This window comes from Athene cunicularia, assembly GCF_003259725.1.
Source record: "Athene cunicularia isolate RWA chromosome 5 unlocalized genomic scaffold, athCun1 chr5_part2, whole genome shotgun sequence".
Classification (NCBI taxonomy): Eukaryota; Metazoa; Chordata; class Aves; order Strigiformes; family Strigidae; genus Athene; species Athene cunicularia.
This window is the reverse complement of record NW_020799102.1, coordinates 5,901,385-5,923,955: the sequence shown is the minus strand read 5'-3', so window position 1 is coordinate 5,923,955 and position 22,571 is coordinate 5,901,385. Positions and strand designations below refer to the sequence as shown.

Genomic DNA, 22,571 nt, shown 5'->3' with positions numbered 1-22,571 from the left:
AAGAAAGCTTAGCTTCAAGCTGGTATCCATACAAAAAGCCTGGATGTGAGAGATTTCTGTCTTCTCTCAGTAATACAGTTAAAAGGGTTTGCACCTGATCAATGAGATTTCACTGTTTCTGAGGCTCTGGACCATCCTTTTGACAGAGTATTATGAAAAACAGGAACACGCAACTGTTCACTCTTATCATATCATTTACAAAGATTCATAAGATATGTTTATGGAGCTGCATATACCGGTTTCTTATGCCAAACTCATTAAGCCTATTGGCATTTGTGAGGGAAAGGCTGTTTTTCAGAGGAGAGCTATCTTTGCTGTCTGTCTCAAGCAGACTTGCTGCAGCCATGTGGAAGGAGACAGCCAGCCCTTGTCTGGAAAGTGAACTTCATTGAAATGATGTGCAAGTTTCTTCAAAAATCTGCACACATACTTAAGTGCACAGAAAGCCCAAAAGCAAAAGTCCCACCCACAGCACAATAGACACAGCTGCCTTTAGAAAATAAATAGGAAACCACATAAAAACATAAAAGAAGCTAAATATTAACTGGCTATAGAAGGTGAAGTTCTTATCTTCCTGATCAAGAAAACATAATGCCCACAACAGAAATAGAGCCAAATCTCTCCTGACTTAATGTGATGGCTGCTAACAGGGCATGCAAAGAAGGGGCCTCTGCAAAGCAGCCCAAAAGTTTTGCACCAAAAAATGAAAAGGATTTTGGGAAGGGAATCAGTGGTGATTATGGAAACAGCCTTCACCACATTGTGAAGAAAACTGGCAACACTCCAGTCCTGCGGTTGCAGAGTAGAATTACTGATACTTTCTTTTATCCCATTACTGTCATGCACAGGAAAAATAAATATTTAGTTCCTTTCCAGAACAGTAATTATTCCTTTTCTTTGGCTTTCTGCTAGGCATCAATCCTACAGGTGCATGTGCCTTTCCCCTTTATAAAGAATGATACAGCAAGCATGAATCATCAATGGTAATGAAAGCAAAACTTCTGCGTTATTGAGGAATTTATGATTAGCTCCACACAGCAAAAACTATTATTTTATAGGCTTTCTGATAAAGTATCTGGATAACTACAAGAGAAAATACAGGCTCTGATGTGTAGCAAAACTAATGCAAATAAAACCCGTTACTGCTTGTAGATACCAGCCACATGGCCCAATGTGTATACCAGACTGCAATGTAGTTCAATGTATCTATCACAGTGAAATTCCCATATTCATGAAAGGAATGCAGATAAGCTAATCTAAATTTTTATTTAAAGACTCTGTGTGATCTTGCAGCCTAGTCAAAAAGAGACTCTCTAAAAGTTCTTTTAGCTACTCTCCCAATAAATTTCCTACCCTCTGAAAGAGAAAATAGAGAAAGATCGTCTCTCCTTATTGCTAAGTGAAAGACAGACATGGGCAAGGAACGTGAATTCCTATCTCCAGTTTGTGAACTTCCTACAAAAAGAAAATGTCGTCTTCAAATTTCTTTTAGTTACCAGAATCAGTAGCATTTTTGTACGCAAGCAAGAGGCAAAAAGTCCAAAGTGCTATTTCAGATAGTGTCCTCTGCATTTCCCATATGTTTCCTTTAAAAAAATATCCCCTTGCTGAACTGAATCATCATAGCTTGCCTGAGGTGTAAAGTCTGTTGCTCCCTTCTCACTGAATTATTTACTTGCACACCTTTGTTGCTGGAGGGCTAATGCTCCGTGGTGGTGGTGCTGTGAGCCCTGCAGCTCCAGCCACCCCAAAACCCACCAACTTCCCGGCAGGAAATCACTGAGCTTTGCTGCCCGCGCTGCCCACAGCACCCACCCAACACAATCAGCCCAGTGCCCGCAGGAAGAAAATCTGCTGGGGTCAGGCAGCAAAACACAGACTACTGGAAAAGCCTCAAGAACTGCACATTCGTGTAAAACAACAGAGAAAAATAGGGGACAGAGAAATACTGGATGCAGCTTACACCATGTAGACCTGTGGTTTATCTATGGAGACAGCAGCATCCTTCAGAGGGATAGGAGGTGAGGGGAAGCACACAAGGCTCAGAGAAAAATGAGGCAGAAGCAGCAGCAAAGGAGTGAGAGGAGAGCCACCACGGGAAATGACAACTGAACATGTAGAACAACAGTTACTCCTTAAGGGAAATGTGAGGAAAACAAAGAGAGAAGGCAGCTCTGCAGGGATCAGGAAAGAAATGAAAGGAGTAAGAAAAAAAAAAAAGATAGACAAAAACCCAGATTCTCTGCAAGAAATCCCCTGGCTGAACTTCTGTTTGTTTAAAAGAGCTATTCTCTCCTTTACAAACTCCTTGGCCTACGCTCTTCCTTTGTAATACAGAGGGCTACCACCCTCACTGATGCCAGTGCTGGAGGTTACTTGGGAGAACAAAAGCTCCACCATGGCTCAAGGCACTTGCCCTGCTGAGCCCAGCAAAGGCGTTTGGTCTGGCTGCCAGCAGGGATCAAGGAGAAACAAGGTGGTGGGAGAAGTCTCCTCCACACTGAAACCCTCAACTTTCCCTGGTTTCTGAAAGACTACAGCACTGGAATACCTCTGTGAGGAAGTCAGTAACTTTTTTAACACTGAAAATGCTGCTAAGAAGAACGGGCAAACTCTAAGCTATGGGTCTCCATCTCCCCAAAGCAAGGGGCAGTGAGTACAGCCTGAAAAATTACCCCTTCAGCTCCCAAGGACAGCAGAAGTGAAACAGCTGTTTACTTAACACACACTTGTACTGACTGTATTTATGGGCAACTAGTTGTTCAGAAGTCCCTACAGGTTTGAAATGTACAAGATTTTAGGTGTCCCATTTTAAGTTGTTTTCAATTTGATTACCAAAAGGTTGTTGAAGCTTTCAGCCACCTCAGTGGCAAGCCAGGATTAGTCAGCTCTGCTAAAAATAAGCTCCCCATTGCCTTGAAGCAGACACCCACAAATAGAATACCTGCAAAATCAGCGACCCTTGAAACCTTTACACTTAAAGACAATTAGCTCAGGAAACCCAGAGCTGGTTTTGCTCTACATCTGCAAAGCCCAGAGAGTCTGTCAGGTGTTACATCTATATGAACACTGAAACCTTTTGACAGATGCTATGTTCTTTCTCTAGATATCAGTGTTTTGAGAGCTCATGAAGGTGCTGTGAGGTTTGATTATTTAGTACTGACATCACAGCTGCAAATGACAGCTCTACAAACTTGTGACTGGTCCCTGAAGCACTTGTTTACAGACTGGAACGGAAGCATTGTTTGCAGACTACAATCAAGGAAAGACTTGAATGTTTATTGTGGGCAACAAATTCTGAAACAATAAAATGAGCTCTATTTCCTTCAGAAAGGGTGCTAGGAAATTCAAAGCAGAAACGATGTAAAGAGAACGCTTAAAGCCAGTCTGCCATTCACTGTAACCTGTCAAGATTCCTGGTACTTGTAGTGCTTGTAGATATTTACAGAACATTAACCACAGAAAGTCTGCTCTTGTAATATTTATCCTGGGCTCTAAATCTGAACAGGGAAACCTGCCATTAAACGTCTGCAAATGGGGCCAGTAAATCTTATGAGTCCAACGCTTAGGGTGAAACACATCAAGTGTGTCAAAGTGGAAGTGCCCGAAAACACTAGGCATTTTTTAAATGTGAGGCCATGCAGTGTTCAAACAGTTATGAACCCCAACTCTGATGCCCTCCACTTCCCACTTAACGCCATGGCAATGAAAGACAACAGCATCACGAAGCACCACTGCCTGGGATCCAATAATACCTGTGTTGCAGCAGCTTCTCTCTTCTACATTAACTTCTTCTTTGCTTCCTGACAGCATGCTCAAGTATCTACTTGCAGTCAAGCACCTGAGACACACTACTTTCTGCACTGACACACCAGAAACCAACCTGGGCTGAGTGGGTAGATGTCATTGTCGGCCCCGAAGAACAGATTGCGTGTCAGCTTGCGAGGATCAACCTTCTGAGGGGTGGATGAGGCCGGACAGAGGGAGAACCTGCGACGAAGAAAGTTCTCCTCCTTCATGGCATGAGCTGTGGGGGTTTTCTGAAAAGGAAAGATAGAAATAACAGTTCATTTCAAGACACAGGAAATCAAAGTTTCACACCCAGATGACTCTGCTGCTTCAAAGCCGCCTAATCCTATGTAGTGTGCCAGATCTTTTTATAGAGTGCCAGAAGGCTATGCAGAAAAAAAAAGAAGAAGTGATATTAGTTTGAAGCTACAATTACTGATTTGCTGACTCCCAGTATTTGCAGACTGCAGGGAAGCAGGACACTGCTCCTTGGTGAATCCAGACAGTGTAACACCCTCCTACCTATAATGATCTATCTAGAATAATAGCTACTTAGCAGGTCTATACAGTACTAGACACTAAAATAAATTAACTTTTTTTTTTTTAAGGTTTTGTAGTTTCTTTCATAAATGTAACTCCATTGGTGTCATCAGAGTTACACCATCTCCACAGAAATCAATCTGAGCTGCATGGAGAAGACCAGCTGCACTGGCTGCAGAGAGCAGCAAGCAGCGATAACGTCCGTGTCACTCCTGCCCTTATTTCCAGTTACAGTACATATAAATAATTTCGATTTTCTTTAAAATGGCATTTAGAACAGCCTTGGAGTTTGATCAGTAAGATAAACCTTGATGCTCTGTGAGTTTAAAGAACAGCATTTGTCTCCCCAAAAGCTTCCCTGCATCCCTGCAGAAGAGCCTGGTGGTACTGTGCTCTTTACCACCACTTGGCTAACGCATTAGAGTATACTGGCTGGAATTAAAGGTCTCTTTTATACCCATCCAACAAGCAGTTCTTTCTTACCCATTACAAACAGATATTATGACTGTCTCCTTCCTGAGTTAGAAGCTTTATTCTCTTCCCATGTGCAGCCAGAGGCAGGGCTCTTGCTAGCAGTAAGAAACATTAAGCCAGCCTTTGGGTGGGCATTAGAGACCACAAAGTCTGCTGCTTCTCCAGGGGACCATTATTGTGGTAAAGAACAACCCTTTTGGATGGTACATATTTCCTTAAAAGAGCCTCCAAGTTTTCCAATCTCTTTTAGGCTACTGGGAAAGCAAAGAGGGAAAAGTTGCCCAGAGTTGCAGTGCAGTTTGGGAGGGCAGGACCAGCATGCATGTAGTGTGACCTGTGTGGCACTTAGGTGGAAAATGGGTCAAATATCATGCCCTGCCCTTCCTGCTCCCAGTACAGTCCCGGTGCTTGCGCTGGCCCAAACACCCCAATTTAATGGGGAACCTTCAGTGGCCTCTTGGAGCTCAGCCTTCCCTGCTGAGACACCGCATGTGGGGATACCGTGAACCTGTCCCACTGTCAGAAACTCAACTCCTGTGTTTTATCTGGGCTCCGTCCCTCCACCTGCCCTGCTAATCCCTGTAGAATGCAGTCCCAATGTTTCAGGTTTTACAGTTTTTTACTAATTTATTTACACAGCAGGCTGCATCAAATTTAGAAACTAACTGATTTACAAGGCAAGAGAGAACCTGCTCCTTCCCTGCAAGAGATGGCCTCAGTGCCCAAGAGCTTAATTTGATCTAAACCAGTCAGGACTCCAACAATCATCATGGTTTATCCAAACCACTTTGAGGAGCGGGTCTTTCTGAACCCAGCTCACCATGCTGAGAGGGTGAGCCAACAGATGTGAGGGTCTGTAACATCTAAAAAGGGGCTAATGGCTAGCAGCTGGGGCTAGCCTGAATATGGGACTCCCCCAGGCCATGCAGCTGCAATCTGAAGGGGATGCATGTCCCCTGCTGGGCCCGTGTCGTCCCCAGAGGGTGAATTAAGGTCTGTGCAGTCCTTTGATGACACAACATTCCCTAAAACCCCTATGTGTTACCCTGTTTCCCCCTGTGAGGTGGCTGTAAGACACCACAGATTCAGCAGCAGCATTTCACTACAACCACTTCAGACAAACTCTCAGTGCAAGGCTTTGTATCTGAGCACCAGGACACTGCACACTGCATGGGGCTGCCATGGACCAACCCCTCACACAAGGCTGTGATTCAGGCTGATGATGTGTGATGACAGCAGGGTGAAATAAGGTGGCTGTAGCACCTTCCACTCACTGCTGCTCTGCCTCCTGTCAATTCAACTGCTCAGTAAAACCACCCTGCAAACATACATCCAGGCTCAAAAAGTCCCCACATTCCCCTTGCAGCCAATGGCATCTCCAAAGCAGCAGGCAATTTAGCTACCTAACATTTAGCAATGTAAATAACCCTTTTTTTTTTGGCACAGATACTCCTGATTGCATACAGCTGGGTGAGGAGAAGATGTAAAATTAAAGCTAACTTTAAAAAAAGAAAAGAGAGGAGGAAAATGCAGCTAGTTACATGTCTGAAAGCAAAATATTTAAAAATAATCCAGGTCTAAATAGCTGGGTTTGGAATGCTAACACTGAGCTATTTTCTGCCCTTGTTCCCAGAAAGGCCAACTCAACTCTCTGCCTCTGGAACTGCTCGTAAGTGGCTCAGAGCAAAAGCAGATCCACGGGATATTCTCCACAAAAAGCAGTGACTGGTGAGGCTGAGCTGATCGTGGAGGAAGGCATTCAGAAATCCCTGGTCTGTCCGGTGGAAAGCAGGCTGGAGAACAAGTTACAAATGTAAAACAGCTGTCTATCCAGCTCTTATGCCCTGTTCTTGCAGTGGAGACTCTTCCTGACAGGGTAACAAAAAGGCCTCATTCAGCATCATTTTGTCTCACCAACACTGTAAGCCATGCCAGTGGAGAACTGCCAGCCAGCTCACACTGATGTCAGTGGCAAAACCCCTCCAGACACCAGAGCAAGAGCAGGCTGTATGGTAAGCTGGGACATACCAGACCCCAATTTCTTTCAACTGCTGCTATATTTACTACACAGAAAGACCAATGCTTCAATGTTTCCCTCACCTATTATTTCACTTTATTCAACCATGGGATAACTAACAGAATTACTGTACTGATGCTCTCTAGTTCCCACACTTACTTAAGCCATGGGCTTGACAGCAAGAAACCTGGATGCCTTCTTTAACTGGGAACAGCCATTGGGCTATAACAAAGGAAAAATATTTTCCTCAAGTCAGTAATCTGCTCTGGCTCTTCTCTTACATCTCTTAATACAAACTTGCGGCAACAGCTCATCTCTTTTTGACCAGAAAGATCAATATGAGTAAGTCCCTATTAACTGGGTCTTTTGACAGAAGATCTCCAGTGACCGAAGCTCCCTGAGAAGCAGCAGCAGCGATGTGTCTGTCAGCCACACACACACAACCATGTAACACGCCGTGTCACCAACATCCCGACCTGTTTTTCAAAGATCATCTAACATTGAATTGCTCCAGCTCACAGGCACAGATCTTTCCTACATTTGACCCTCATCCAGAGAGGCTCTACTGTCACCCACCTTCTCATGGGCTTCGCTCCAACTAGAAGCTGACAGCAGCAGAGCCTCTCATTCAGTGAACTATATGGTGTGTGCACAGTTAACTTACTTTTCCTTTATACTGTGTAAGAGGGAAGGACTGTTGGCCTGCGGTTCATTCCCTAAGATTGCCCCATCTTAGATTACCATGACATTTTTTCAGAGAAAGGCTGAGACAGTGAGACTCAGTCTACAAGATTTTACCTAGTTATGAAGTGCAAAGTGCAGCACAAAATCACAGAAAATTTTCCTTTTTTTTTTTTTTTTTTTTTTGTAATTTGGGGGCTTTTTTATACATCAGACACGTTTTTCCTTGATGGGAGAAAGTGTAGTTCACACTAAGATTCTATGATGCACCTGAAATATTTGTCTTGTTTTTCCAGAGGATATCTCTGTGTGTGCCTGCATCTGTATCTATCCTGTTTTATCCTTCCTTGCTCCCAATGCTTTTTGTACCATTGGCAAAAGTGAAGGAAATCTGACAAGCATTAAAAAACTTCAAAATATTAGCTTCTTTAAAATTATGTGAAAATCAATGGCTAAAGGAAGGATGGAAACTGTATTGTTGCCTTCTGAAAGAAGGGCAGTACTATGAACCCTGCTATTACCAAGCATCAGTGAATCCAACATAAGCCACAAATCCATAAGAATAAGTCATTAGCTCACTCAGAGAGCTGCTTGTTCTATCTGTCCATAAGGGTTGCCCTGCCCAAGCTGGCTCCAAATTACATAAAGCTCATGAGAGTTGCAGTTGCTGAACAGTAGATGCCAGGGGCAATTTTCCAAAGGGTTGTAACAGGAGGGTGGGAGGTGTGCTCAGTGTTTTTCACAACAGGGCTCTTTAGACACCTAAATAATCCAGCCTCTGCCCAGAATCATCTGTGTGAGATAGAAGGTTGTGAAGGGTTCCAAGAATATAGCCTTGTACTAAATCTACTTTTGACCAGTAATGTATAATTACCTATAAAACACACAAAAATTCACTGGTGATGAAGTATCTGATAAGAAATAAGCAACCATAGAAGATACATGAGTGCACGGGTGCTACATGAGACAGGAGTGCTTTTGAGACTCAAATCTTTCATGGCTGATTTGAAGACAACACTGTTGTTCTGAAACCCAAACATAATTCTAAATCAGTATTTTGGAGGTTGCTTCACAGTATGGCAGATGCTTCATGTAAACCAGTTCTTGTGGGGGCTTGGGGAATATAGAAAAGGTAAAAATCAAAATTGGGCCAGAATTGCAGAAGGCCAAAACCTGCCATTATGTTATCAAGCCACTTACATCACACAATGCCACAAATTTCACCCACTGTTCCTGCGTTCCTTCCAAATCTGGCAGATGAGATGGAGAATTGCCCTAGAAAGACATTATGTCTTGATTTGAAGATGCCAACTGATGCAGGATCCATAATCTCTCTTAGGAAGCTAACCTCATCGCGAAAAATCTTCACTGCAGCTCTTGCACGAATTTATCTGGTGGTTAGTCTTGGCAGATTAAAGCACACTGAAGTTTGCAGCTCAGGTCATTTCTGCCCTTCTTTTCTGTGCTCTTGATCATAAAAATGAAGGAAAGGTAATACAGAGAGTATTACAGAGCCACTAAACACAGTATTTTTCAGGATTACCCCTTTTGTGTTGACAGCTCTCTAAACAGTAATGGGCTATTAAATGTGGGCTGTTCGCTAGAGCTTAAATAGAAATAAATAATTCAACAGCAAGAAAGAAACTTCTTGCTAACCCTGTCGTTGAGAACACTTTATCTTTTAAAAATGAAAAATATAGTGGATTAAAATTCTGCGTCAAATCCCCATGAAACACAGGACAATGAAAGTGGTGAACTTAACGGGGTGCAATCGCCTAATGGGACTTTCACTCCCAGGCAGCTTCAAGAACCGCCGACAAAAAAGCAATGGTGCAAGAATAAAAGTTATTTTATCCGCAAACCTCGTGGCTGCCATTAAAGCAAATGGGAACAGCCAGCGCTCCCCTTTTCTGGCACTGGACCCATTTGGGGTTCAGGCAGCGACTAAGGCATTTACAGATGCTCAGTGTGGGTGCAGAGATGCCTTTCACACGGCTGATCTGCTTTTTGGGCCTTTTGTGCTTGCTGGGAAGCTACTGGCAGCTTTCATCATCAGCCTCGAGGCTTTTGGGGATGGAATTTTCCTGGCTCCATCTCTAAATTTTGCAGTTCCTGATATATAATTACCACACAACTAAACACTGTACAGATACTATGCTGCCCCTACCCTCCGCAAACTGGTGGGTAGGTTGGTTTGCTTACTCTCATTTCCAGCACTTTAAAATAGATTGGAAACATGCACATCTTTATAAATAGTTAATTAGGGAGGTTGTATAGTCAAGAAGGTTGTGCTAGTTGGGGGGTGGGGGGAACCCTCTTAATTTATTCAAAGCTTGTTTCAAACAACCTTCTCTTTTTCTGGTCACTAAATATTTCCCAGAAATCAAACTGTATTTTGTATTCACTCCAGAATTCCCATCAATAAGGAAAATTAAATCTAAAGATACCGACATTTCCTGATTCAATTAACCCTGAGGAGGTAAAAATTTCATGAATGAAAAGAGAAGGCAAATTGTTAGCAGATACGTTTCTAGCAATTACAGCCCTAAGTATTCACCAGGAAAACAGCTGCACAGATCCTCAACAAGGGTAAATTATTAGTTCAGTGGTGCACTGGTGATTTACAACAGCTGAAGAACTACAATCAATTCAGAAAGTCTGTGAAATCTATTTCTGGAAGCTATTCCTAAAATACCTATTTATAAGATAGTAATTGGACAACCAATCCCCTACTAACAGTTAAATAAAACCTGATACAGTGAAAAGTGCCTGTGCTGGCAATTTTCTTCTCTACCTAACACCCATGGGTTTTGGTTAGGGATATGGCAAAACACACATACTGCAGCTGACACTGAATGTTTTGGGCTGTCATGCTGTTAGCTGGAACCTAAAGCAATGAAGCTTCACAATACATGTCAGCTATTCCCCAGAGTGACTGGGGTCAGCTATTTCTCTGCGGCACTGGCAAGGGGACCTTTCCTTACCAGTGGTGGTCCCCAGTGTGTTCCTCCTAGACCATGCCCTGCTCTGCTGAATCCTAAACCAGCCCCAGCAACTCAGTAGAGCCCCACTCTTTCAATCCTTCATATGCTCCAGATGAATACATGGAAATACTGCAGGAGTGCTCTGATTTTAAGGCCTGCCATACCCTCTGCCGCACGCTGTATTACTCAGCTTGATGATCAGTCTAGGCTGGAAAAAAAAAAATCAAATAACACAGGCTGCTGAAGACACGCATCTGCAACAAAGGAACCACATTACGGAAAGCTAAAGCTACAGACGGCTTTATTAAGATTATATGCAACAGGAAGGATTTCTCTCAGCTGCTTTGACAAGCTCAGGAGTGTGGCTAGTTTATCCCTACAACCTAACTCGAAACTCACATGCCCTGCAGAGTCCTCAAAGCTGCCTCTCTTGTGCTGTTTTTGTGGAAGTTGCCTGCCACAGCCACCCCCAGCAATCTGCTCTTGCTCTCTCTGAGAACAGAACAACCACCTCTTTCTATCGCCTTCTGCTTCTTTGCCTGCCTTTTCCTGTACTGGGCAGTGAAAATTATGTAGTAATCAGGAGACAAAACTATTTCCTCACTTAATTCTCTGTAAAATGTCTTGATTAATGTTTCCTTTGTGTACACCAGAACATTTGCAGCTTTAGGCACACCAGCAGCATTTACATGCATAATCTTCTCACAACTAATCTCTCTCTGCGGTGAGCATTATGTACAAAGACCACAAACAACACAACTATGGCAAAACCAGGCACTGAGTGCCCATGCTGAGAAGAAAAAACAACCCAGATTATTCGTTTGGGAGACCCTTATTTAACTTGGGACTAAGAAATTTAAAATGTAGGGTCACAAAGAGCAAAACATTTTTACTTGACGTGTAGGAAAACCTCATCTTCAGAATCATCTCTGGTTTGGACAAACATCTCCTGTGAGCAAACATCAGCCTATCGCTAAAGTCGTGTTGTATTTGGAAGAAGGATCACTATAAACTTATGGCTTAGAAATGGGCATTTCAGTAAGTATTAAGTACACAGTTCTCATGTGGGTTTTGTCTTAAAACACTTGCAATCTACTCTGTAAACATTGTGCTAGTGATTTCTTCTGACTAGGAATATCGAGTGGGTCATTGAAATGAATGCTTAATGATTTTTACATCCACCTCCTCTACCCTTTAAACTGTAAATTGATTGTTATGCAGAAGGCTATTAATTTAACAAAGCATATTAAATTTCCCACTAGCACTGAGCGCCTTCTCCTGACTTAGCAATTTCAATGGTCTTTCCCCTTGCTAACTACATAGATCATACCTCACTTGCTGTAATTACAACTAGTACATCAACATTAATTACTTCCTTGGTATCAACAGATGCACGCAGAACTGAAGGCTTTCCTCACACTACCAGAAGCATGAGAAAGTCCCCAGCACTCAGTGAAAGACAGGAGCAAGCACCTTTCCTACTAAATTTTGTCGTAGTCCCTTATTTTATTTTCGGTAAATCCTTTAGGCCCTGATTTCTGAAGGCATCTCTACTGAGTAAAGCTCATGCAAACATTTTACCGAGGTACCAATCTATGCAGAAAAGTAAGGTGTGTTCTTTGAATCCTCTCCAGCCCTTTAATCCCATGTTCTAATACATTCAACTGAAGATAACCAAAGGGTAAATCACACCTGTTAAGCATACATCAAGCATCTGAATGCTTAACAATCTTACTGAATTTTTATTTAGTTTACCATTATTTATTACTGGTATCTCTAGTCGGCATTCTTTTAAGCAGGAAAACAAATTCAAAATGCAGATCAGCAAAGACTCCCCACCAAAACATAATGTACAACCAAGTACATGTACAATGTACAGGAAGAAATGTGCCATCACAGACCACAACTGATCTCCTGATGCAGTTTTTGTAACACACTAACCAAGAAATTCCAGTAAGGATCCACTTGGAAACAAATTCAGGAACCAGATCTCTGCCTCTAAATTTCCGTTTATCTAGAAATATTTATATACTTCTTTAAATTAAAGTTTTGTATAGGTGACAAAAGATTGATGTGGCTATCACAGCTGCTGCTCAGCAGTGAACACAAAGAGGCTGGTAAAGATATATTTACATCAAAATTAAGGTACAAACACAATTCAGGCACACATACATAAACTACCTTTGAGCTAGCTCGCCGGAATAGGGCCAATGGCATGGGCTGCAGTAGTAAGGCATGCAAGGCAGGCTAGACATTATATCTGAGAAATCAGGCAAGAACCCCATAGCCAGATCATTCTGACATCCTTGCTGATGTCTGCTCCTGAGCAAGCTTGTTCAAGTGTTCAGGTAAGCAGACACAAGCCACCATCACACCGCACGTGCAATACAGATGACCCTTGAACCCCTGCTGCTTGTGCTGAAGCGTGGGCACGGCTCCTGACCAGCCCCCAGTGGTTTGACAGCACATGCCCGAGCCTAAAGGCAGCATTCCCTCTGACTTGAGGGTGTGATGCTCAGGCACAGAGACACAGTGTGAGGTTAGGCACTAAGAAAAGTGTTAAAAGCTTTGTGCTAGTTAAGGAAATAAGCACTTGGTTATAAATTTGAAAATAAATAATACTAGACCCAAAGGTAAAAACATTGACACATGACTCAAAAAATCTCTACCTGAAAACCAGATGTGAAGTGCGCTGCTTCCTTTTTACTGTAGTTATTGATGTTGATAGCCCATCCACCAGTGACATTTTTTAAGGCACACAGTGTCTCTAAGCCTGAGCACTTCAGGGAGCAAGTCTCAGAGTCCCATGAACAGTATTAATGAGTTGCATAACAGTAAACCATGTCCACCTTGTGACACATTGATCTTTCCAGTAACTATCCATAACTCAGATATACTACTTGGGGAATAGATATCCTACAGCCCCCCATGTCCTTGAGTTTTTATGTATGCTAATTGTTAGTAATACCCTCCAACGACCCCCCACAGAATCCTTTTAAACTGTAGCTGACTACCTAAGGGAACAGCTTTTTAGTAACGCAGTTTTTCTAGTGGTACCTTAAGAGCTAGGGACCCCAGGCTGTGGTAAGGGTCACTGTTGTGGTTTAAACCACAGCTGGGATAGAGCTAACTTTTCTTCTCATACCAAATCCCATACTGAATCCAACACTCAGCACTATTCTAGCTACCAAGAAGAAAAACTAGCTCTATCCAAGCCAAAACCAGGACAGTTGCCCTGATGGAGTCTCCCTGACAGGCCTTGGGAAGAGGGAGCCTGGCCCCGTATGGCATCTGCCATCCCACCCCCGCAGGAGGGCTCCAATAAGCACGGCCCTTTGCAGGGTGTTGACTGGATTTGGGAAAAACTCAGGGCTGTGAGGGAAATACGGCATCAGGTACACAGAAACATTAATAAGAAATTCACTTAGTTACTCTAGCTAAAGCTATTGGAGATTTAAAGCCATGACAAGAACACATCGCTTTGGACAGGCATGCGGTTACATCATTGCAAGCAAGCCACATCTTCAAGGTCAATTCTTGCCTTGATATTTTTCTTTTAAAAGAACGTATTAAAGAGAATCATTACAGCCTCATACCACTATCTAAATCACATAATGAGATCATATTCCCTTTTAATGGAAGGATCCTACTTCAAGCTTTAATAACATTTCAAAAAAAAAAAAAACAACAGACGACTGCAAGCCTCACTGATGGCTTTCTATGATATCCACCTCTGCCTTTGTATAATTAAATCCAGAAAAGATTGTGCCTTGGGGCTACACTCCCACCACGCAATTACTAGGAAATACCAAGGTAATTTTAAGACCTGTTTTCATGCTTGATAGTGTCCTCCTGACATTATTCCCTTGTTTGTGAAATATTGCCCCTTATAACAAAGTAAAACAAAATCAGACTTCTGTCTCAAGTCCTGTTGAGCCATTTTCAGACTCAGGCTCAAAAGGGAACTTCAACACAGCAGTAAGGCAAAGGTAATGTCAGGAAAGGATGTTTACAAACTATCTAACAAGAGAGAAAACAAGTGCTGTTCAATTTCCCAAAGATTTTCCAGAATCAGTTCCAGACTCTTTATGTCATGAATATCCACTGTCCCAAACACATGCTCACAAAGAATGAAACGGACACTCCTAACTGCCAAGAATTTTAGATTAAAAGCATATTTCTACCTTGACATACAGTATAAGCACAAGCTATATTTCTACCCAATGGTTCTGAACCCAAACCCATTAAATTACACCTGACCTGGCTCATCTGCTTCTGAAGAACAGCTAAATGATGGAGCAATGACCACATACCACAGTGCTCCAATCACACTGAATTTTCTGCTCCTCTACTTCCTTACTTCTCCTGTCAGATTCAGACAAGCTCTGTAAACTCCAGAAGCCTTCACAAGGAGTGCTGAATAAACAAGACCAAATAAATTTTAAGGAATTGTATCTGTTTTTTAAAAGATCCTCATATGCCCCTCTTTAGCTTTTCAGACTTTTGGGTGCTATAGTATACCAAGATCTGCTGTACAGTGGTTTAAATTTAGCATCCACCTATACTTCCTCTGATACTGCCACTCTCCCTGAAATTCTACAGGAAATTAATATACTGAGGTTTTTTTGCATAAACTTCACTGTTTCTCAGAAACAAGAGATTGAAGCTCTTCCTTCAACAATAGTTAAAAGATGGCACCGCAGTTATTTTGGTCCTAGATTTTTAATTAAAAATCTCTGTGGGAGGAAGGAAACTAGACAACCCACAAAGAGCATTCAGGGTGGAATTTATGCTGTGTTAAATGAGCCCAAAGGACTCAAACCGCGCACAGGCTGATGCAGCATGCACAACAAAACTCACTCTCAGCCTCAGTTCTCAAGCTGAAAACCTTTCCGTGCCTACCTCAGTCCTTCCTTCTCTCCCAGTTTATCCATGACTTATCTGGTGAAAAAAGGAGACAGGATAAACTCTTCGCACTGGCGCTTTCCTTTGATTCAGCCTGAGGGAGCTTTAGGCACGCAGCTGAATGAACACACCCACGTCATACAAATTTAACTGTGCATTTGTCTTTGCTGATCTCCTCCTACTGTTCAAATAATACTATCCCAGTATTTTTGCCAGTGACTACTCTGCTACTTGTACAACTGTCCCACTACCAGATGCAGCTGTGTGTGTGCCCAGGCATAAACCAGACAGAAACTCTGTGTGTGAGTTATCAGCCATAAGCTAAAGCCTTGGAGAATCCAGGCTCCCAGTCTCACGGGCAGCAAACCTGACAATACAGCTCCTGACAAAACACAACAAATCTGAAAGCCATGGAATTCAGGAAGAGGATTCTTCTCATTGCTTTAAAGCTAACCTATACTGACACTGGCTTTTTTTTGGTCACCAAATGGAATGATCCAAGCAAAAAATCCCAAACTGAAACAAAACAGTACTGCTTGGCTACACACCCTCCTTGCTACAAGCACTGACAACTGGAAATACAAGGAGGGTCAAAAGCACCCCTGCCTGGAGAGCTGGGAGTTCCCAGGCAACGAGGGTAAGGAAAGAACTAACACGCAGCACACCACCAACGCAAGGGTATCTATACCAGCTCCAGCCCTGCCACAAGGGAGGGACGAGAGCGCAAAGGAGGATATGGAACAAGGGGCACCTGCAGACTCCCATCTATAGATTTATAGATCACACTGACCTTCAACAGCTCCATGTCAGAAGTGTAAAGGCGGCTTTAAACAAACAAAAATCCCTGTATCCCACGCAAACACGAGCTGAGGCCTGAAACAGAAGTAAGATCAGGTCCTCAGAGTCCAGACTGGCCCTGGCTGAAAGGAAGCCAAACACAATGCAGCCAATTCACAGTATTTTCTTTATCACAGCACTAAGAGCAGCCATACAGTGCTTTCCAATAAAGACCACAGCAGTTTATCACAGAGAGACAGGAGCTAGCAGGAAACACTCCCGTTATCTCTGCTATGGGAAAGGAAGTGGCAAGAATAATGGCTAAAAGGTGACAGATGGTTTTTATGAAGCCAGACTTCAGCCTGGCTCAGGGCTGACCAGCTCATCTTTTCCACACCAGAAAAAAAGTGATAGGCTTTAGCTGTGTGGGTCTTACAAAACAGGAGTTATGAGTTGGCCGCACTGACTTTTCAAGAGAAACAAACCAAGACAAACGAAAATATTTCAATAGCAACTGTGCTGCACCAGATCCCCAGGCTGTGTAAATCGGGGAAGTTTTGTGGCCTCCTTAGCAGGGTGATGCTGACCTACAGCAGTGAGCACAGGGCTGGGCATCCAACAGGTAGAAGGGAGTCAATCGCAGAGACCTGCAGTGCCATAAGGAGGTGGTGGCAGCAAACGGGAGCCCATGGTGTCTTCTGGAAGCTATTTGGTCTGTACTACAAAAGTAGGCTTCAAAGTAGTTGCTGCCTACAAGCTCCAGATGCACAAGAGTTTATAAACACAAGAGCCCAGATGGAAAAGATTTGAAAAGTTTGGGAGGGTAGCAAGGGAAGGAATAAACAAATCTCTCTGAAATGAAGTAAGGAAACACTTAAAATGGCAGAAGGCTAGACGGTCTGCACAGACTTCATGGTGCCTCTAAATGGTACAAAAACCTTTAACATCCCATAGCTGTGTGCACATACCAAAGTCCCCTATGAGGCATAAATACAGACTGCTATTACCAGCTGCCAGTAATAAATACTATTGCTCAACCATTAGCAATCAGTCGGCACAGCAACCAAAAGCGCTAGGAGCTGGACAAACACGTAATAAATAATTGCCCCTGCCTCAAAAAACATATTGGGTTTCTAACTGTTTCAGGCAGCACTCAGACCCAAACATATTTGCCAAAGAACAACAGACCACACCAGCAAATGTTGGAGCGAAGCAGAGAAAACTAAAGAGTGTAACATTTTAATGTCTTCCCTGATCAGGTCAGGTCAGTCAGTGTCTTTCCCAGAAAAACTAATCTTCCACTGCAGTCATCTCTTGATCTTTAGGGAAATGTATAAACACAGATATTAATGACTTCCCTCCTGTGCAGCTCACAACACATCACCGCAGACACCAGTGATGCGATTGCTGTGAGGATGATTGGGTGTTTTATAATGAACAATTTCATATCTGGTTAAAAGTGGAGGCAATGAGACAATAAAAAGGAGCTTTTCAAAACTGCTCACCAATGGATTCTGCAGACTCCTGAGGGAGCAGGGCTGAGCTGATACTGCTTCTGTCTGTGAATCTCACATAAACTGTCCTGACTGGAAGGAAGCCTCTCTGCCAAAAACTGCAGGCAAGGACCTGTCTGATGCCTCTGCCTCTCCTTCCAGGGCTGCCAATGTTGCTGGACTCTTTAAGGAGAAAGAGCAGCAGTTGAGTCTGCAGCTCACACCTGATGCAAAGAGAGCAGGAAAACCCATAAGAGAGAAGTAATCGAAACCAGCAAAAGGACCATCACAGAATCACTTTCCTCCTAGAAAGATGCAGCAAATACCAGGGCGAGCTGGATGCTAGGCTGGGTTACAGCCCAACTGCAGACTTGTCCAAGGTCAGCTGCAGGATCTCGATGAGCATACACCAGTTTTACTGACTGCTGCCTGCCTGTGCCACCCCGACAGCACCAGCAGCAGCCAGCCGCAGCCCCAGCCTGCCCATGGGAGTCACCTCTGCCACCACTATCAAGAGTTACGGAGAGTCAATGAGCTCGGAAAAAAAACAGCACAGAAGTCTTCCTTCCTGCTCTGCAAAACAATCCACTTGCAATTCAGAAAGCTGTTTCCGAAGCAGTGCTCAGTCTGGAGGCAACGAAGTCGAGAAACGCAGCGTTGAAATGGCACTCACAATAAGCAAAGGTGAGAATTAAATGAGATGGAGGTGACAGTAACTCATAGGAGAAAACTATTAGGTTCTGCGAAAACTGATTTCCCTCAACAGCCCAGCAAGGTAACTGTGACAAACAGCACAATAAGGTGTGTTCCTCCCAGCAAAGCCCAAATGGCACCAGTTAATCCTCGCCGCAGACTCCTTCACCTACCCATCACCTACCTTAAAATAACCTCTTATCTTGCAGAAAAAAAGGGTCATATCCATTTATTTACTCTGTAACAGAAGAAAGCCTAGAAGTTTTAATTAGGTCCCATGTTTCCAGACACCTGTCAGTCATGTGCAATTAAGCCAGTTCTTCTCCAGAAGACCCTAGTCTGTTGGTGGCACTGACTTCCCCCAATTACTCTGAATACAAAGTGTTGCCCATACCAAATGTATTTCTCCTTTGCCTGCAAACACCAAGAGTCTTTCCTACATGGTTCTTGCTACAAGGCACATAGCAATCATCTAGATTAGCAGCAGTACTGGGAAAATCCCAGTAAACCATGATATTTGGGATTCTAGTACCTAAGTGGAATTTTTTTAAATTTCTCTCTGTACCTGTTGCCTGTTAATCTCTGGACTGCTCTGCCCTGCTGGTGACTGAGGTAGATGATCACAGATATGAATGCTGAGTATTTCAGAGTCACCAGACACTCACTTTTCACTGGCAGAAGTGGCTTTTCAGGACCCAGATTTTCAACATTGCTAGAACACCTCTGTATTTCCCTGCCAGCTCAAAGGCACTTCCAAGTAAGCATTACTGGAATCTGCATCTTTGCCATGGCCCTCTTAGATTGCCAATATGCTGCAAATAAAAACAAAGGTCAGCAACCAGTCTGAAAGTGAATAAAGTCTTACGTACTTTATTTAAAAATAAACTGCAGCCATGACTCACAGTCATGACTTTAGAGTCAACACACTGACCAGTTCTTAGTTTCTTAAGTGTGAATACATAACGACACTAAGTCTTTCCACTGTACCTTCATTCACAAAGACAGTATTATAAATTCAAGGCATATTCAACACTTGCTCGTCAAGAATTATTGAGGTAATCTGCAGACCAAGACTTGTTCCATACTTGATTTTGTACCAGTTCACCCATGTTAAATTACAAGTATTATTTGCTGGTGTATTTCTGCCAATGCATCAAAAGTGTGGATGTAGTCAGAGCCAAATAAAAGCACTCTATACTGGAATAGCTTGTTCTCCTTTCCCACAGGGGAACACGCTACACTGGTATAAGCATGTTCATACTGGCATACCTGAATTCACACTAGCGGAAGGTTATATCAATGTTACAGAATAGTGGTTAAAAGTAGTGCAACTTGTTTACATAGGCAAGACCTAATTTTGTAGAGGATTTGCTTCTGATCTTGAAATCACTACTAGAACTCCTAATTCTACAAGCAATCTAGACAAACAGCAGAACTGGGCTGATCAGGGTTTTAACTGAATAACATATACCACAAATCAATACAGACCACTGAATAATAACAACACCAGAAGGAGGCACACTTTCGTGTGAGCTCTCACTAATAAAGCCAGTTATATCTAGGGGACTCCAACCCTTTGGGTACTTAGAGAAGTTACCCAACTTATGTCGCAGCAGAGGGCAGTAAAATGGCCAAACTCGTTATTTCAGACTAAATTCCTGAAAACGTCAACCGATGAAGTAAATCACAGGATGCCACTGCCACGGCTGCTTCTAGCAGAATTCAAGCCTCAAGGGAGCTCAGTGCTGGTGGTTTTGAGCAAACAGGCAGAAATGCAAATAGGGTGTTCAGGTGCTTCTAAATCCATTATAGACAATGCCTGCCAGTCAACAGCTCCCAAAGCAGAAGGCTACAAACGTTCAAAGAACCCACTGCATTTGCACGAGACTTCGTCCAGCCTCAGAGGCACAGGGACAGGAACAAAGACAGAAGGGGAGACTAAAAGGAGGGTAATGAGAGATGAGGGGAGAAGAGGAGGGCAGGTAAAAAAGGAGAGACTTGAAAGCCATAAAGAAAGACCCTGTGTGAAGGGAGGATTAAAAAAAGCTATAGCAAAGTAGGAAGGCCAGGACCAGTCCCAAGGAAGGAGGAGAGGACACTCACCGCTGTGCTCGCTGTCTCAGGCGGCAATCACTGTCCTCTCCCACGCGTCACCTGCATTAAGAGCCACCGTCCCTACCCCAGATCCTCACTGACTGCTACGTGCACAGAAGCTTTCTGGTCCCCTCCTGGATGCTACACTCCTCCCAAGCTGCAGATCAGCACAGGACCCAGAGAAGACACCCACACGCAAAGCCTCTGCTCCAGGGGCACATGGCAATGAAACACACCTCCCACACGCTGCCAGCACGCTGTCTACGATCCCAGCTCTCGCTCAGAAAACCAGAGCGACTCTCTAACCATGGTGACTGTGGAAGAAAATCCTGAAAAGAAGCACAGCATGATTCAAACCAGTGATACGTCCAAAGAAAGCGTGAAACAATAGCCCTGACGGGTGGGATCGGCCACTGTTTGTCAGGGGAAGTTTAAACTGCGATGCCCATCGACAATAATTTAATTGTCAGTGCTGTTAACAGTTTCATTACTGATCAAAGCAGCTGCAGCATCGAGAAAATTAAAGCCAGTTGCAGCCACTTATCAAAGCAAACCAGCAATAAATAATCTGCAACTCTGTGACAGACTTTATTCCTGTCACACGTCATCTCTCGCACTCTTTTCTTTTTAGTGGCTTTTTGGCACACAGAATCACTGTGTAATCAGAAAGGGGGGGGAGTTCACTCTTTTCTGTAATTCATCTGTAAAGAATAAAGTAAATTGTTACAACAATGGACTGCTGGTGGTGGTGGAAATCTCTCAGTGCATTCTGCACAGGGCTCAGATACACCTGAGTTGGGTGAGCACAGTAAAAGCATCTTTTCCTGAACTGCACAGAACCCACACATGCCATACAGAGGCAGGTTGGCCATGCACAGGCACAGACATCAGGCACCCTAGCACAAGTATTACTGCTTTAGTTTTGATAGATGTTGCTAGTTACAGTATCCCATAGCGATTGTACATATATATTTCAGTACGCAAGCATGCTTAATACAGCCCTGCTTCTTCCTGCATCGTTCCACATCTGAAAAATATCCAAATGTTTTTCCTTCACGGGTTTCCCAACATTGCTAAATTAAGTGATAAGCACAAAACACACACCTCAGCCAAACCTCGCTCCCAAGGCTATTTGTGATGCTGCTGTTCTCACAGGGAAGGAAGAGTTTTGCAAATAACATCTATATCTGCTGGTGTCACCAGCTGCAGTGTGTCAGCCTGTGTCTTTTTGTATACAGTTTTACAGTGACTTGTCTGGGTTTGTGTCAGATCAGATTCCTCCAAGAAATTTGGCATGATGTGACTGAAAACAATACCGAAAGGTTTGGAAGAACTCCCACTTGTTGCACTGATTTCTCATAACTGATATCCCAAATGATGGAAAATTAAGATGACAGTGATAATAGTAACAATAAGAAGTCAAGATTTCTGAGGTATTTTACACCTTCAAAGTACAATACAAACAAGGATTAAAATGCATGTATAAACACTACCTTCTATGCTTGACAGTCCATAGATTGTTGAAGCCACACCTGCTGAGATATGAAGATCTTTTATTAGATCAGAAATTTCAGCTATCAGAGACACTGTCGCTGTGGGAAACTGTTTAAATCCTTGTGGGAGGCAATGCTCTTGTGTCAGGCGGCACGAACACTGCTGTCAGGCGGATCCTACACTGCCTTGGAGGAAGTGATACACCCTGGTGGGGCCCCACATGAGGAGTGATGCCAAGGCCAGGGGGCCACAGCCCCTCTCCCACAATCGGCTGGGAGAACCAGAGCACCCAGAGACACTGCCTGCATGTCTCGGGGTAACCAAGCAGGGGCAGGGCCAAGGGGGGTGCACACTGTGCACATAAAGTCCAGCCTTATTTAAGAAGGCAGAGAAATCCTGCAGTAAATTCTAGCAATAAAAGACACAAAGAGTGGAAAGTAACCTTTTTTTATTGCATGTACCAGAGCTGGACTAGACAAGGGGCACAGTAAATCCACCCAGTGCATTTGGGGTGTGGGAGCCAGTATTCAGACAAGAGCATTTCTCTTGCTTTCAGACAGTTATTAAAGGAGCCTCTCTGTGGTTGAGTATTATGAGCTGAAAAGAAAAAATTGGGATGAATTTGAAGAG

General features: G+C 43.3%; 1 protein-coding gene across 2 annotated transcripts in view; it reads right to left on the bottom strand.

The window, feature by feature from the left end:
* OSBPL5 (oxysterol binding protein like 5) overlaps positions 1 to 22,571 on the bottom strand; it is a 144,111-nt gene that overhangs the window by 61,907 nt on the left and 59,633 nt on the right. The window contains exons 1-2 of one of the 2 annotated variants that reach the window (XM_026850374.1): positions 20,457 to 20,477; positions 3,884 to 4,040 (exon numbers count right to left, since the gene is read on the bottom strand). In XM_026850374.1, the coding sequence (XP_026706175.1) occupies positions 3,884 to 4,019 (136 nt within the window). In that variant the 5' untranslated portion in view covers positions 4,020 to 4,040; positions 20,457 to 20,477. Of the gene's footprint in view, positions 1 to 3,883; positions 4,041 to 20,456; positions 20,478 to 22,571 lie in introns of those variants that run through there. The other variant, XM_026850373.1, reaches the window with a different exon arrangement.